Raw genomic sequence first — 19,471 nt, forward strand, 5'->3', positions numbered from 1 at the left:
CTGTACATATAAGACACTTTATTATGGCCAAATAACTATTTTCGTTTCGTCAGTCCATAGAACACGTTTCCAGAATGCAACATCTTTATCAATATGACGTTTTGCAAAGGCTAGCCTTGCTTTCAGGTGCATAGGCTTCAATAAGGGAGTCTTTCTCGGACGACATGCTTTTAAACCAGCTCTCTTCAAAACTCTACCAACTGTATGTCGAGATACATTCACTCCAGAGGTGCTCTGTTCATCAACAATCTCCCCAACAGAGATCCTTGGGTTTTGTTTTACTTGTCGAACAATTTTCCGTTCATCTCTTGGGGAAAGAATCCTTTTTCTCCCTCTACCCTCTAAACTCATAACGTGGCCTTGCGATTTGAACTTGTTTATTATGGCTCTAACAGTGGATTTGGGAAGGTTTAGCTTCTTTGAAATCTTATCATAGCCCTCCCCATTGGTATGGCATGCTACAACAAGCTTCCTGACGTCTTCGCTGTGTTCCTTAGTTTTAACCATGGCGATTGAAAATTATAATTTAGTCACTTATAATAGTTTAAATAAATCGCTATCTAAAAATTATCTGAAAAAAATTATTCACTGAATTAGCGTTAAACAAGCATAATATGGCTATAAAAAAGTTCAGAAAGCACGTAAACCGGAAATTGATTGATATTATACTGATACTAAAAGAAAAACAAAGCCGTGCCAATAATTTTGAACAAGGTTTTTTTGCAATTATGTTTGTTGTTCCTTTGTTATTTATCTTTTCTAAAATCCGATTGCTGCATCGGAAAGGCCAGTTAAAAATACATAATATACTTTGTTATTTTCTTTAATTTAATCCCTTTTTTAGAATTTATTAGACAAAATTTAACTTTTATTTTACCGTGCCAATAAATATGATCATCACTGTACATATACATGCATATACATACATATACATGCATACATATATATACATACATACATATATATACATACATATACATGCATACATACATATACATACATATACATGCATACATATACATACATATACATACACATGCATACAAATACATACACATACATGCATAAATATACATGCATATATACATATACATGCATACACACATACATATACATGCATATATATACATACATATATATGCATATATATACATACATATATATACATACATGCATATACATGCATACACACATACATATACATGCATATATATACATACATATGCATATATATACATATACATGCATATATATACATATACATGCATACACATACATATACATGCATACACATACATGCATACACATACATGCATACATATGCATATATATACATATACATGCATACACATACATGCATACATATGCATATATATACATATACATGCATATATATACATATACTATCATATATATACATGCATATTATACATACATATACATGCATATTATACATACATATACATGCATATTATACATACATATACATGCATATTATACATACATATACATGCATATATATACATACATATACATACATATATATACATACATATACATACACATACATATACATACATATACATACATATATATACACATACATATACATACATATATATATACATACATATATATACATACATATACATACATATATATACACATACATATACATACATATACATACATATATATACACATACATATACATACATATATATACATACATATACATACATATATATACACATACATATACATACATATATATACACATACATATACATACATATATATACACATACATATACATACATATATATACACATACATATACATACATATATATACACACATATATATACATACACACACATATATACATACACACACATATATATACATACACACACATATATATACATACACACACATATATATACATACACACACATACATATACATACACACACATACATATACACATACATATACATACACACATACATATACATACACACATACATATACATACACACATACATATACATACACATACATATACATACACACACATACATATACATATATACATACATACATATATATACATACATATACATATATACATACATACATATACACATACATATACATATGATGATTGCAACGTCTTGTCAGACGAGTGCCACCCCTTCAGACATTTTAAATCCATGAGCCCAAATGCCTGAGGGAGTATCTATACAAATATGATGTTACAGAGTCTTAGCTTTGTACAACAGCTAAGTCATGCATCTCTCTCGGTTCAAAATGTTGAGATCCAGCAACAAGCAAGAGTAAGATAGCCAGCAACAAATTAAACTGCAGACCAGCTTAATGCGGGTAATGGTCTTCCGCTTTATGGTTTTTTAAATCAGAGATTTGCTTCTCCTAGAAAGGTTGCCTTCACCACGACTTACAGGAGCCCTCTCCACCCCAATACACATATACACACACACAAATACACACGGTGCTAGTTGGCCGTTGACCCAGAAAAAGAGTTCATTCGCCCTCATATACATACATATACATGCATATATATACATACATATATACACGTATACATATGTATATAGAAAGTATTTATCTAACGTTTGTTTATATTAAGATTATTATTTTGATCATAATCGTTATATTAACAACGTTTAGGCTCAGGTAACTTTCAGTGTATTTTTATGAACTTCGGAACCTGGAAGAAATTATAAACTGAACCCATTGTTTAATTAACAAGGGTAGATCGCTTTCAAATCGAACAGCCATGACGTAAAAAAACATTTTATAATAATAAGTAGTAATATTACAAATCTAAACGATTTGAAACTCAAAACTTGTATGAAAATTGTTCAACTAGTTAAAAGAGGCTTCGTTCATGGAATTAGTGTTTAGTGTTTAGTGTTTAGCACAGTAACAGAGAAGGGGGAAATATGCACGTTTCTCTATGGAGTAGATAGGGCAAAACTTTCAGATTCGTTAAGTAGTGTGTGATGATAAAAAGAAATTTAAAAAATAAATGGAGAGCCTTGTGCTGTTGAGTGAGCAGCCTGATTATTTGACATATAAAACATTGGAAAGAAGAAAACGTTACTTACTTTAAGATAACATTGGTATGTGTTGAATATGACGGCACGTTCCTTATTGAATTTCCTCATCATTTCCACGGCAAGTCGACTGATTGCAGGTTGGAAATAAGTTTGTTCTGCATCAATCATAACGCGTACGCCTGATTGCGTTGCGTACTGCAAAGAATTAAAGTTGATTATTATTTTATGGTAATTATTGGAAGAGTTTTGCTGGCTTTTCAGTAACCTCTGTGCCATAAGTAAGGAATTGGTAATTTTCTAATCTCAGATCATTTATCTGTGGTGAAATTACTTTCGGCAGCATTTTGTCATGGTTCACAAACTTACTTTAATATAAAAGCATGTTTTAATAAAATTTTAAAAATACTTTAAACATTAAAAATCACTAAGTTATAGAAATTTAATCATTTACATGAGAAATGTTGATAAAACAAGTGTGAAAGTGACAGTTAAAACAATTATTTTGAAATGAAATAGTAAAATATTAAAATAGGTTATATCAAATTTAAAGCGTATGTGTAAAAGGGGAATAACCCCAAACAATATTTCAGTATACGATTAAATTAAAATTAAAAAAAAAAAAAAAAAAAGAAAAATAAGTTGTTTGGGAGAAATGAAACCCCGCCAAAGTCATTTCACTATAAATAAGTTGTGACTATCCATTAGGACCACTCCTACCTCAAAATATATTTTAAATTTTTTTAAATGTCATGAAACCCAATAGTATGGCTGTAAAGACTTTGTTCTTTAATACTATATTGTTATTTGTGTTAAAAATGTTCTGTCTGCATTATTTTTAATCAATTATACAAGGCGTTTAAAAAAAAAAAAAAATGCTTATTCATATTAAGAATATGCAAAATATGGCAGATCAAAATAAAATAACATAGAAAACTTGTGACTATAGCAGTTAAAAATATTAGTGTATATTAGTGTACACAAAAATATTAAAAAATATTGAAAAGTAAGCGGAATTTTATTATGAAATAAAATTGACAACTCACTCCACAAATCCTGAATGACAAATCTGTGGGCATGTTTATATTAGAAGAAGGGAAATAATCTTCTATGCCACAATGTAGTTCAAAGAGACCAAATGGTTCCATAAGTTTTCCTGTTTTATTTTGAACTGCCATATTTCACATGTATCTCAATATAAACAAGCATATAATTTAAGCAAACATTGCAGAAAATCAATCTAATCTAATGAAACTGAACAAGTTAATAAAAAAAAAAATAGGTATACTCATTAAAAGATTATAAACATACATGAATGGTGGATTTGACACTAATTTAATGGCTGTATCGAGTTTCAGATATGATCACATAAACCGATATAATTATTTTGACCCAGATGTAAATTCCAAAAAGACTAGTAAGAGTTATTTCCATTCAATTGTGATGTTCTTTACACATTTAAAAATAGATTTCAACAAAAGGTTATCATCTTGTGTAGTAGTCAAGCGGTGTGGAAAAACAATCTTCACTTCTGGTCAGTGTGGTTTTGGGCAGTATGAGATATTAAGAGTTAAGAGTCCAAATTAAAAAAAACAAACACACACACACACACAAACAAACATAACACACTTACAATTTAAATATAAAATTTGGAAGTACAAAAAAATGTAATATTCAAGATTAATCCGAAGATTTGTGTAAATATGATTTTTAAAAAAAAATAGATATTGAAATTTCGATCAGTAAACATTTATTTCATGTAGAACTGACACTTTTTTCTATTAGAAAATCTGTCCAATTTAGTTTAGTGAACTTTTGTAAATTTATCTTTTTCATTTTTTTGCTTTGGTTTTTAAATAAACTTATTTTGTTTAGTTTAATTTCTTGGAAATCCTTTTAGATCAGATTTTCATTGTCTCATCTTCAGTTGTACTCTCCACTTGCTTTCTTTTAATTTAAATTATTTGGTATATATTTATATATTTAAATTTCTGATCTTTTGATTTTATACAACTATAAAAATATTTTCAATTCATTTTTAAAGTGGTAAATAAATAAGTAACTTAAAAAAAAAAAAAAAAAAAAAAAAAAAAAAAAAAAAAGCCTCTTAATTTACCTTAGCGATTTTGTTGACTCTGTACAACATGTTTTTCATCTGGTTTTCTTCTTCCTCCGTGAGAGCAGTCACTAACGGCTCCATCTCACCCGTCTAAAAGACAAGAAATAAAACATCTTTTGTTTTAGTCATGTGACTGAAATCTATTTACAAATACATGTAATCTTTTGCGCATGCACTGCTATGCCCAAACTTATGTAACAGCACAAACAATTAAAAAATTTCTGCATATGCAGAGTTTTTCATTTCTGTTCAGACTAATCCAAACCGGAATGCAGATTTGACAGGATGCTGTATTGTCTTCCTTATTTTCAGCCAGAAATTGGTAGGAGGCAAAATACAAAATTAGACCAACTTTGACTCAATTATGTTTCTACTCAAATATGTTCCTGTCTGCTGAGCCAGCTTGCATTACATTCCTGTATTTCTATGACCATGATCACACTTAAATAAAGTTGATTTAATTCTATAGAAGATGTTTGGTATTTGTTATATCAAACCCTGGTTACCATATCTCCAAGTCAGCACAGTCGAATAAATGCAGACATGGCCAACTGAATAAAATGTTTATCTCCCATCTTAGCATTCAACATAAACTTGAAAGCCAAAACAACACAACTGATGTTACTCCCTAACTACATTCTGAGAGAGGTTCAATTCAAAACAGACTAAGATATATATTAACACCACAAATCTCTATATTAATGAAACTATTACTTATGTCTGTAGGGGGTTCTTGCCTCTAAATGACTTACAAATATAACGTAAAAATAAAACAAGATTAAAAAAACTTCAATAAATAATTTAATTACAAAATAAAACCCATCATGATGTGTCTTTAGTTCGTTTGTAAATAAATCAGCGCTTTTAATTTTTTTGTTAATAGTTAAAAACAGTGAATAAATTACTTTGTAACTCTTAAAAATCTGAAAGTACTTAAACTTACAAATAGAAAGTCATTCATAGCTTTAGAATTCTTAGTAAAGCCTCATGTATTCAAAGAGTTAAAGTTTTAAAAGCGATTTATGTCCAATAATTTTTTTAGAAATTAAAAAACACTGGCTTAATAAAATTAGTTAAACATTTATAACAATTTCGTTAAATTAATAATTTAATGACCAAACTATACCGTAATTAAATTTAACATTCAAACTTTTTTAATAATAAAATAGACGTCAGTAATGGACAGAGTTATCTCCCGTTGGGGAGTAATTATGTTTTACCTTAGAGTTATACCCCTTGTCAAAAACAAAAAAACAAAAACAAAAACAAAAACGGGTAAATTCTCAAATTTGGTTGTCAATTTGACCAGATTTCTTTCTCGTTGGTTAAACATGCTTTATTAAAATAGTTCCAGGTGCAATCTTAGACTTTACTTGTCTCGTTTAACTGCCTTTATAGTTTTCCATAAATAAATTATTTATAAATTAAATGTCCATAAAAGGCTTTACTTTCTACATAAGTGTGAAGCCAATGCAATACACGGCAAATCTTAGCAACACTTAATATGTGCAGGGAAATAATTAAAATTTATAACTAGGTGTTAAAAAAATGAAAATAAATGCAAATTTTATTACAGACAAATCCTAGAGTTTTATTTTGTTTTATACTCTTACATGTAACCGATAGATCTATGTATAGATTTTATGGAGGGAGGGAGAGAGAGAGCAAGGAAAAAAAGAGAGAGAACAAAAGAGAGAAAGAGATGGAGAAAAAACGAAATACTCTGTCAAACAAAAAATAGCAAGAGATAGTGATAAACAGTAATGTAGTAAAAGTCGAGTCATTTGATGAATTAAATGCGAATTATGACATTTTTGAAGAATAAACATTTTTTTTCTAACATAACTCAATCTCAGAATTAAAGAATATTTTAACATGTATTTTGTGTTATATATATGAAAATGGTTTTAGGAAATAAACGTTTATTCATACAACTTTAGTAAAATAATGTCACCTAATAAACTTTATCAATAAACGACACCAACTTGTGTTCGACGGATCATTTGCAATGGGTATTTATTTCTCAATATTAACCCAACAATCGGTTTATATGTTATAAAACCAATCACATTTTCTTTTGAGTGGAGTGCCATTCTTTTAATAGAAAAATGATCCAAAATTCGACAGAAAAAAAAAGAATATCGTAGAGAAAAGAAAATTATCTAATTACGAATATTAAATGCAGTTGTCCCAAGAAACTGGCAGCATCAATTCAGTAAGCTTTGAATTATAGTAGTACTAGTGAGGGGTACCCGGCGTTGCCCGGGTGTTTTTCGGGGTATGTGAAAAAAACCCGAAGCGTTGACGACGCGCAGTTGGAAAATAGTAAAGTGTTTAAAAAAAAAACAAAAAAAAACAGGTGCGCGTTTTTGATTGACATGACGGCGATAGGTATTCAGCAGTTATTTTGTGCGGGACAGTTTTGAATAAATGGGTTTGTTTGTTTTTAAAAACCCGCTCCCTGTTTATTACGAGGAGCGAAGACGAAGTCGACATTGACCAAACTGGCTCTGGGCCTGTGATTAGAGTCGAGGTTTGCTTTTTTTATACCGAAAACCGAATGTAACGCGTGCTGATGCGGGGAAATGTGGAATAATTAAGGTTTGAAAGTCAATAAAATTAAATAGAGAGGCGAGCTCCATGGATAATTCCTATTACAATTTATAGATGATATAAAAAGTTTTAAAAAGTTGTGAAGCGAGCAAGCGCTTCTTTGAAAGAAGCCTTTCGTGGACATCGAGGAAAAGCGTACATACATACATACACACATACATTTTCGCTTTTATATATATAGATTAATCAGCACTGGGGTCATCTTCTCACGTCAAGAAATTGACTAAAAAATTTAATGAGATTCAGTAGATTTTATACAGTGATTCTAATATTAGTTCTTTCTTATCAACCCCTGGTTATAAATTATCCAAATTTTTGTCATCATAACCAAGTATTATACCAAAAATACTGTTCCACACCTTTGGTATAATGGAAAAGTCCATTTTGTTTTTGTTTCTAAGTTCAAGAAAAATAATTTATAAAATTCACTTACGTGGACATTAACACGATTGAATACTTTGTGGAGACTCATGCTAACTTCAAGGAGGTTATCCCAGTCAAGAAGATCAATTTCACTGAAATTAAATAAAAAAACAAATGAAACTGAATATCATCTAAAAACTCACATCAAAATTTGAAATGGAAATGTATCATCAATATCTCTTACATCTTCCTATACCAGGGGTCGGCAATCTCTTGCTAAACAATGGCAGGTGAGAGACTGAATATATTCCATCAAAATTCAAATCCTTATTTAAATTTATCTGAGAATATGCTTTATTTAAAAAAATTTTTTTAAATTTATTTATCAAAATTTAAATCTAAATGAAAATTCCAATTGCTTGTGTCTGAATGTGTGTGCAATTGTAAAAAGGCATAATTGTTCATCTTAAATTATTTGAATTTTAGTTTGTTGTTTCGATGTAAAAATGAATGTCTTTTTGGTAGATTGTATTAATATTCTTGCAGTAAAATGATTTTTATTTTGTAAAATAGGTTTGATTTTTTTTTTTTATTTCAATAAGTGAATTCTTGTTTTCTTCAAAATTTATTTACATATTTAATAACCTTGTTGTCCTCCATGACAATGTGGCCAAAGCTGTGACTTCCTCCTATAATCAGCAGGTTTTTCCCTCGCACTCTAAAGAAGTTGCCGACCCCTATCCTATACTGCCCAGATTAAATTTTCAGAGATCATCAGAACTAAGTCAGTCTTTAACATTCACAGTATCATTCTTATACCATTTCTATACATGTAATGCGTGTCCTCAACCCTCATTGATCAGGTTTCATTCCGTATAGCATCACACTGTATACACATCCCTGATAGATTCTTGTCTTGTTGACAGTGGTAATCTCCTACTGGTTAATAATGGCAAAAGTTCCCCAAACTTACTCCATCAACTCCTAATTCTTGCAATCACACTAGCACCTGCTCCACCCTATGCTCCAACGATACCATCAATGTAAAACTTCTGAATAGCTTTGCCAGATATATTTTGTCCACATCTGAATTCACAGCATGTTTATAATTTAAGTAAATAATGGAGTTTAAAGCTGATTTCTGAATCTGACCAAAGTTAAATCAATATTAATACAAAGAAGGAAAATTTTGTAAAAATATATTATAAAGCTAGAGACACTGAATCAATATTTGCTATATACAACATTCAATACTAGTTGGTCAGGATCCATTAAGTTCAAATTTGGTTTTTCAATATTTTCCTTATTTACCCCCTCCCCCGCTTTTTTAATTTTTTTTTATATTCAGTATTACACTAACAATAAATCAGGTTTTAATTTTTTATGAATGAAGAAAGGCGTAACAAAATTTGAATAAGTATAACACAGCATGAATACATGTATGTAAATGCATGAGAAGTGACGTCACCAATGGGGTGTGGGGTGGGAAGAGGACTATAAAATAAAAAAAAAAGAAAGACAAAGATCTTGATAGAGACAAAATAGCGTTCGAAATCTCAGGAGAGATGTGGAGAACATTCTACATCACGTAGGTGACGACAAAGAAATAAATGTTGTACAAACCAAAAAGCGAGTCAAAGTTATTTTCGGTTCTTTTGTCCACATTTTTAATTGAGGTCACGTGTGTACATTACATAAATAGCGTAATATGTAATGTGAAAACCTATATTTTATCTGTTCGCTTAAAAAAAGATCAATCAATATAAGAAATTCCACTTCCTTAAAACTGCTTTTGTGCAGCATAACTTGTTAGTTTTCAGAACACAGATGCTTGAAACATGTTAAATTCTGTGCTTCATGCTTTTGGTGACAAAATTAGAAATAGGGTTCTAATTCCATTGGAAGGAATTGCCAAAATACATAGAGTTTGTATTTTCTTAACCAATGGACAAAAGTAAATCGACAATACTACTTTGATCAATTGAGATCCTTGATCCATGAACACTAGTTTTATCCATATCAATTATGATAGAGTGACTGGGTTTAGAAAAGTCTATTTCATCAAAAGAAATAAATAATTGCATGTTTAATAATCAGTATTTTGCAGTTTGAACAATTACATTAACTTTTCCAGAAACTTCTTGTTGAAGAAAATCATCTAATGAACGCTTTGATGCATTAAATTCTTCTGGAAACACCAAATTCTGGTGCATCCGTGACGGGAAGCATCTGAATACCAGTCCTATGGACACCCAGAGTGTGCAACAACCCATTCCCAGACGACATCTTCCAACTTAGAAGATAGTGGTCATCAACTTGATCCACACTTATGTTTCTTTGCATTTCCTTTGTCCACGTGTTGATTGCCATTTTCAAACCAAAACTCTCTTTACAGAAAACAGTAAGTCTTATCCAGTGAAAATCTGTTTTAAATAAGCAAGAATCCATTCCATTCCATTGGTTAAAAAAAAAATCTCATGTTCACAATTGCATGAGATTTTTTAAATTTTTTATAACCATCTGCTGTTTGTGTGGACATAAAAATAAACCATTGATTTGAGTGCATCCCCTTTCCATTCAGAACTAAAATTGAAAAAAGAAAACTGAATTGAGAAAGAAAGGAAGTAGCTCATACAACCTAGTAACTTTTTACATTCATATTACTCATAGTACAATTCATTTCTTGTACTCAATTGAATAAGTTTCTCACATTCATTTTGTTTTCAAGAAAATGACCAAATGTTTCCCTATCCAATGCTGAACTTTTTTATCCACCAATCATCCAATCACATAATTGTTGAACCAGACAATAAACTCTACTCTTTGCAGTTGAAATATTTAATGCAACTCATTCGTTCCTTACATCTAGTGGCTTCATGCCTTGTCTAGAGCAGTTTCCATATATGTATGCATAAAAACCCTCATTGTGCTTGTGCATGAAACTAAAGTCATATACTTAATTAAATTACCATATTTTCCTGGACCATGAAAACTGTAGTTTGAAACTTGTGTGCATAGCTACGTCATGATCATTGCTGAAGACAAGTGTTGGTGTCACATGATGTGATTAGGGGGGTTCTGTCACTGATGATCATTTGAGTTGTGAAAGACAAGGATAGATTTTATGATACAACTTTGTTTTCTTGTGTGAAGATATTTTGAAAAGGATAGCATACACTAACAAAGCTTTTTGATATAAAACAAATGCTTATTTCTTAATGGATTTTTGCCACTCTCAATTGAAGCTTATATTAAAACTAGCAGAGCTACCCGAGGTTGCCCAGGGCAAAAGTGTAACATATTTCTATTAAAACTTATCTCTTTACCTCTCTTTCTTACCTCCACCCACCTTTTCTTCACCACCCAGCCCATTTCCCTTTTTAGACATACACAGACAGGCAACACCCTTTTATAGACTTTTCTAAAATGTAGTCATTCATCCGATGCAATGACAATCAGTAACATGCTAATTTTATGGATATTTGTTTTGTTGTTTTTGACTTTTAGCTGGGCATGCAAATGCGTGTGCGCGTACACACACGCACACACAACTGCTACTAAAAGACGAAAAAACAAACAAAAAAAAAAAAAAAAAAAAATGCAAAACTCATTTGCTATTCTAAAATAATTGTTTTTGTTTTTTATTGTGTGAGGGGTGAGCAGGGTCTACTTTTTATTTTTTTAGCCAATTGTGTATGGTTTTATGATCTTGCCAAACTGAGGACTAATGGAAAATTTTTTATTAACTGCCCTAAAAAGCTAGAATAGCCAGAAAGTGGGGTGGGTGGGTCATTTAGCTAAAATTTATACACAAAACTGATGCCTAATAATGAATTCTAAAATTCATGTATTTTTTGCCAATTTTTTTTTTTTTAGGATGTTCACTTACAAAAATAATGGAGAATAACATGGGGGAGGGTAGAAAGTAGTTGATAGTGTTAATCTACATTTATCGGAGTTTTTTTTGTTGTTGTTTGTTTGATTTTTTTAAAGCTATTTCATTTTTTTTTTTTTAAACATATATTGTTTACACTTTTGATAAAAGATTTATGGTTGCATTAGTTTTTCTGAAAACAAAAAAGCCTCAAATATTTAAAAATATTTTGGGCACAAAAATATTCAACCATAATGCATCAGTTTGAAATCTTGTATCAATAAAAATGTAAACAAGTCATGTCCACCATTTTTAAATCGTTAAGAAAAGTTTTTCTTTTTTGTTTTTTTTTAAATCAAATTATATTGAACATAAGTATTGTATCTATGAAAGAAAAAAATAATTAAATCTATTGTGGTTTTATGCAATAATAAACTGTTTGGGAAGTGCTGAGTTTTAGGATTGCCCTAAAATTAAGGTTACATGAATTGAATATAAATGGAAGAAAAATTCAGAGAAATTGAAGAATGAGAGACTGAAAAGAAAGAATAGATAAATGCACACATAAAAAAAAATTAGCAAAAACAATACGGAAAAAAAAGCCAAGTCAAGAATTTTTTAATTATTTATTCAGTAAAATTAAGTGTTCAACTTCTGGATACATTACCTTTTAGCCAAAGTTTCTCAAGATATTTTCTTTTAAGGCAACCATTTTGATTCTATTACTTTTTCACTTATGTTTCAGAATTTCTGATATCAGAATTACTATTATTCATTTTGGGTGCTATATTTACATTTCAACCACTCACCTCCAATTTTCTCCAAGTACATCTTTTTTGAACTTGGGAATCTTCTAGTCGAACTTAGAAATCTTTTCCAAACTTATTATAAACACAATTAAACAATGTAACGGCTTCTGCAATATATCAGCTTTAATCAGCAAATTAATAATAATTGAATAGAACTTGAATTTAGATTTTGCACCACACTAACACAACTTTGTACGTAACATTGATATTAATAAAAAAAATTAAAAAAAAAACAAAACATTAATTTCACTTCAAAAATGCACATTTTGAATTTTAGCATCTATGTCTTGTTTAAATAATAAATAAAAAACATTTTCATGTCATAGACGCACCACACATTTGCAAATATTGACCATTTTTCTTCAAATCAGTTATCTTGCCAAAGTCTTAAAATAAAGACCAAACAATTCTTAGTTTTATCTTGTTTTCATATCCATATATATATATGAGACCAGGAGTAATGATCAGGGTACTTATGCAGTATAAAGACAGTGCTATTGTCAGATATCAGAATCATCCAGGCAGTTTGTGGAAAACACTAAAAAGTGCCAAACAAAAGTTTTGTGATTTTTTTTTTTTTAATGAAAATGCTGGTTCATTTTTTCAATGAAAAATATATTTGTCAGTATGGAGCTTATTAAATGAAAAAATAAACGCAATATTCTTGAATAATTATTTTTTTTATTATTTATGACAATTTTTATTAAACTTTTAGAAAATGAAAATTTAAATCAAGAAAAAAAAAAACCTTGATTGTAAGGTAAGCTTGGTGAATTAATATTTACTTTCTGAATAAGAAACTGATAGCAAATAATTTTAATTTTCGTTCAAAATCAAGATAAATATTTAGATTTATTTTTGTAATAAACCAATGATAAATGTTTTCTTTATAAGTTTTTGCATAAGGGTGCTCAGCATTTCAGCATTTTTGTAAGCTACCCAGACGATTCTGGCAATAGGACGGTGCTTATGCTGCATAAGTACAACGATTAGTACTGTTAATCACCATAACAAAATCTTCAGAGCAATTCCAACTGAGATGGAAAAAGCAAAAACAAGCACACCAGGAAAGAAAGTTTGTTCATATTAACCTCATAATAGTAGATTTTAAAGCATACAAATAAATAAATAAAATGAAATAAAAAAAGCCTGTTGTCATCCGACTGGGCAGCTGATAGTGCACCTCAAGCCTCAACTTAAGTTCCTCAGTCACATAGCAATTACATCACATAGACAAGACTCAAGAATGTACTTTAGCAGTATAACGTAGTATATCATTTGGGAGCTCAATGTCCTGGGAAGAATACATCACTTTGACAAATCAGGAAAAAAAAAAAAAAAAAAAAAAGGAGAGATACAATGTTGCTGGAAAGCATGCAGCATACAGTATGATAGATATGGGTTGCAAGGGTTTTGAGGGACAATTCTGCAAAGCTCTTGGAAAATTATGGATAGTAGGAGTAGCTAGAGCAAAAAAAAAAAAAAACTCAGAGGAACAAAACTGATGAATTGGCATTATTTGGATTTTTCGGACTATTGTTCTCATCTTGAGTGTCATTTTATGTTTTGCAACCTCAGAGTTTACATCAACCAAAATGTTGTGAAAATAACACTTAAGATGAGCACAGTAGTTTGAAAACTCATCTAAAAACTTCAAAAACAAAACCGATGAAGTTAATCATGTCAAAGTGGATCTGGATGAAAAAGATTCGTCATGAAGGCAAAAGTAAGAAAGAAAAAAAAAAAAAAAAAAAAAAGGAAAGAAAAAAGTTCACAAATCCTGATGCACAGTTGTTATTTTTCACAAGCAAAAAGAGCTTAGTTATAATCATTCAGTAGTTAAATAAACAAAACAATTCAATAGTTATGGAATTATACAAAATGGCTTTAAAAAAGGTATTTTTTTTTCTTTATATAAGGGAAGGATTAAATTAAGGGGGGTTAAATAAAGCATTTTCATTTGCTGTAGCTAATTGGAGTATTGTATTAAAACAATAAAACAGTCACATTATTTTAAACTGTCAAAATATTGTAATGCTAAAATGGTTAGCACAAAGCAATGAACGCAGAACTTGGATGATCTGGTTTCAAGTTAGTGGAAGATAATAAACCTAAGATTATGCTCATGTACATAATGTTGAGTTTATATGAGAGGATCTGACCTCCATCTGAACTTTGAAAACGACCACCAAAAAGATGGACACTTGAAATAGGTGACAATTATTCTTTCTAGAAAAAGTCATGTCCAGTTCAAATAGCTGCACCTCACCAAGATATATTTTTATCTTAAAAATACAGTCTTATGCTAAGATTAGCATCTTCCTTTCTTTTCTTTGGTGTCCAGTGGAATTTTATGAGAACTAAAAGATTTTAGGTTTGATAATCAGAGGGTAATATCTACATAGATTACTGGACTTCGAAATAAGGTGAGATTCTAGTTAGCCATAAGAGGAAAGGGCTTGACATCTAAGCTGGGTAGAGAGTAGCAACTCTGAGCAAAGATGGAGATAGTAACTATTAGAAGAACTCCACATTTTTTGTTCTGCTAATCAAATGAAATATGAATTTTTCATTAATATCTTTCAATGATACAAAATACAAATTCTCTGGATTGCGCTAAGAAATACTAACTCAAATAATAAAAGTTGTTACTTGTTAATAGTACTGCATTGTTCCTTCCATTTGAATGAACTCTTAAATCAAGCTGCTGAGATGCACACCAGAATTTTTTTTTTTTTTAATTGGTCGGATATACAATGCAGACGATCATGGACCCAAATCAGATATTATGACAGCAATGCACCTAATTACACATATAGTGGTGACAAGCCGCTATATTACAGGGTAGCAGTTATATATATATGTATAAATTTACCATAATTATGCTCCGTTTGTTTATTGAGCACTTTTTGATAAACACAGAAGTTTCAGTGGATTTAAATATACATGTTTTGAAAATATATATGGCAATTAAGCTACACAAAATTTTCCACATTTTATCCTTGTGAGGACTTGTCAGGCTATTGCAATAGCCTGATGAATCCTCACAATGGAAAGCAGAACGTTGCCATATCTATTTTAAAACTTACTACCTAGCTCTAATTACATATCGATCACTGTTGAAGCAAATACTCAAAATATTTACATAAAATATTTTGTAGATATATATATATATATATCTATATATATTATTTTATGTATGTATTTGAAGTATTCTAGAAAAGTAAAGTCCATAGTCGTTTCTATACACAGTTGATGAATTTTAGAGCCGGGAAACTGGAAAGCACCAAAATATTGGAAGGAAGTCATCTGCAGCATGAGAATTCACTCCAGATTTTGGAAAATTGAAAATCTTACCTGCAGCTCAAGGCTTCTTGAAAGGTCATGGGATATGAGAAGCAAACTGTCTTATGAAAGCCATGAAAATTCTTATGGTCATATACCCATTTGAGCCAGAGATGTTCTGCTTATCAGGATGAGTTGCACAATATGTGGCTAATCTACAAACGGCACAAAGTCCAATGTGTAATGAAGACCAAATACCTTCAAATTGTGATGTTTTTTTGAGTATGGTTTCAGCAATGGCATCATACCAAGCTGTCACCACATCTTCAAAAAGAGACTCAATTTAGATGGCTATATGTTCAGCTGTTCATAAGTGCTGAATGGAGAAGGTGACTAAAATTCAGCTCTGCGTTGCACTTCTGTGAAAACCCAGAAGTGTTTTTTTTTTTTTTTTTTAAATCCTCAACTGATTCCACCAATTCAAATCTGATTGCAAGCCCATCTCTGAGGCAAATTCAGAAAAACATCAACAGTAACATCTCCAGTACTAAGGATCAAGCGTCTCTAAAAAAAACTGTGGCGGAGACTCCCGATGGCTTCTTCAAACAAGCTTTACTCGACAAAAGATCCTCTAAGAAATGTACTTTGAATTTTGAGGATATATCAATTGGCAAAGATATAATTTAGCTTTCCTTTTTGAAAAACATCAAAATTGTATCAAGCATCCTGTGTGTGCGTGTGCGTGTTACAAAAAAATTACTTTACTGATGATTCAATAACAAATATAAATTTTTATTCCTCATCATTTAAATGCTTTCGTATATTAATGCTCGATCTAGAATATTGAGCAATTTTTTTTTTTTTAAATTGGATCTAATAGAAAATATTTATAAGATGATGCCTTATATATTTTTCATTTCTGAGATAAAATAATTGTAGTAATATGGTGTTCAGAACTAGAAACAAGAGTATAAAAGTTTCTCATTACTTACTGGGCAATGATGGGAACTATAAAACCAGCATGTCAGCTGTATAAAACCACACTGATAAATCTTTTTAAGATGAAACATGTGATACTGGATATAAATAATTTGTGCAAAAATAAATCATATCCATTTTACATGTTCGCAGGTGTTGGACATTTTTTAAAAATTAACCAAGCTGTCCAAGTCCTTATCCTTCTTTTCTCAAGTCCATTCCTCCCATGTTTTCTTTGACCTTCTCATCCATTCTTTCAATGTGGTCATACCATCAGTCTCCTTTTCTGCAGACGTCTCCCCATTCTGTACAGAGTTAATCTTCCTCTGAGGTCATCAGATTTAAGCTTATTTTTAAAACCCACATTACACATCCATCATATCAATCTCATCCCATTTCTCTCTAGGCATTCTCAACCCCCATCGGCCAGGTTTCAGTTTCATACATCATCACACTGCGTACACATCTGATAAGACTCTTCTCTTGGTCAACAATGGTAATGCTCTGCTAGTTAGTAATGGCAAAATTTCCTGAACTTACTCCATCCACCTCTAACTCTTACAACTAGCACCTGCCCCCCCCCCCCTGTATTTCAATGGTATCAGAAAGGTGGCAAAACTTGTGGGCAACCCTCAGTAGTTTCGCCATCCAAATATATTTTCTCCACAGAGTTCTCATCATTCTATATTATCTCAGATTTTTTGCACACAAACTGGTTATGATCTCATTATCTAAAAATTAATAATGATGATCATTCCTTTTCTGAATGTGGGGGAGTGTGAGATTATTACAGATGATATTAGCTTTTGTTTATAATGGACTATTTCAATCTTTCTTGTTGTTTTCTTTCTTTAAAATCTTAGACAGTTAAACAAAAAAAAAAAAACAGACATAGAAAGAGAGGATGTAGAGAGAGGAAGACACAGATGGAGGAAGAGGATAGAGAGAGACAGATGGAGAAAGGGGATAGAGAGAAACAGATGGAGGAAGGGGATAGAGAGAAACAGATGGAGGAAGGGGGGAGAGAGAGAGGCGGGGGTGGGGGTGAGAGAGAAACGCGGGGGGGGGGGAGATGGGGAGGGGGAGAGAGAGAGAGAGAGAGAGAGGGATGGGGAGGGTGAGAGAGAGAGAGAGGGAGAGAGACAGGGCGAGAGAGAGGGGAGAGACAGGGCGAGGGAGAGGGGAGAGACAGGGCGAGGGAGAGGGGAGAGACAGGGCGAGGGAGAGGGGAGAGACAGGGCGAGGGAGAGGGGAGAGACAGGGCGAGGGAGAGGGGAGAGACAGGACGAGGGAGAGGGGAGAGACAGGGCGAGGGAGAGGGGAGAGACAGGGCGAGGGAGAGGGGAGAGACAGGGTAGAGAGATGGAGGAGCAAATTAAAGAGAGAGAGACAGGGAGAATGAGAGATGGCGAGAAAGGCAGGGGAATAGAGGAATAGAGAGGCAGGTGAATAAAGATAGGGAGAGAGGGAGGAGGTAATTTGAAATTAAAGTGTTCAACATGTTAACGACACTTCTTTATGGAAAACATCTGTAAAAGCAAAATTAACTGTAATTGAACGTACCATGCATCCAATTCTATGAAAAATAAAGTCACATTTCTGATTCAAGACGGTTAAAAATTGATTAAAATTAAAAATACGTTGGCACTTATCCTGATGAAAAACAAAAATAAAGAAAAATCTGTATGATGTATGTAACTGTGTTTGTGAGAAAATATTATACATCAAAAAATTACATAAATTATACATCAAATTATTTTTATAAAGAAAACTGAGTTTTTTTTCCAATGTACCCCACCCTTATGTTAATAATAGCTTTCTAAAATCTTACAAGTTTTAATTATTTGAAGTTATCATAAACCTTAATTTTCTTATTTAAAAATAAACCTGTTTTCTCAATTTATGATTTTTGGTGTACAATATTTTATTTTTCATCACAGGTACATACATCATATATTTTTTTTTTCATGGGAGAAATTCTGGACAAGCATCAAAAAGTTTACTAAAAAGTTCTTGTGCAGAGTCAGCAAAACAACTAACCAAAGCCGAGAGAAACCCTAATGAGTTCCAGTCTAACCTGTGAAAGCACCCTACCATTTTTGCCCATCTCAGCTATTGCTATGGAAGGCCATGATTTCAGTTGACCTCTCATTATCCTAACATCTTGGGAGGGCGTTGAAGTGACAGTAGACCCCAGACTGAGAATAGCCGCAGCGTCCGGTCCAAGTGTGGTCCCATGGCTGTGCTGGTCTCCATTGTCAGGTTATTTGGGGTTCATCCCCTTCACCTCTTAGAAAGGGTAGCCTTGACACTTGCTGTAGCAACAGCTTTGTGCTTTTGGGAGGGGAAG

The 19,471-nt window shown here is 31.6% G+C and overlaps 1 protein-coding gene across 1 annotated transcript in view; it reads right to left on the minus strand.

Moving 5' to 3' along the window:
- The window catches only part of LOC145292576 (proline dehydrogenase 1, mitochondrial-like), a 138,188-nt gene that overhangs the window by 26,014 nt on the left and 92,703 nt on the right, over positions 1-19,471 (minus strand). Inside the window, exons 7-9 of the mRNA XM_080138738.1 lie at positions 8,246-8,327; positions 5,197-5,289; positions 3,132-3,278 (exon numbers count right to left, since the gene is read on the minus strand). Coding sequence (XP_079994864.1) covers positions 3,132-3,278; positions 5,197-5,289; positions 8,246-8,327 — 322 coding nt within the window. The remainder of the gene's footprint in view (positions 1-3,131; positions 3,279-5,196; positions 5,290-8,245; positions 8,328-19,471) is intronic.

The sequence above is a fragment of the Euprymna scolopes genome, chromosome 2 (genome assembly GCF_053919585.1).
Source record: "Euprymna scolopes isolate OS-2025 chromosome 2, ASM5391958v1, whole genome shotgun sequence".
Taxonomy (NCBI): Eukaryota; Metazoa; Mollusca; class Cephalopoda; order Sepiida; family Sepiolidae; genus Euprymna; species Euprymna scolopes.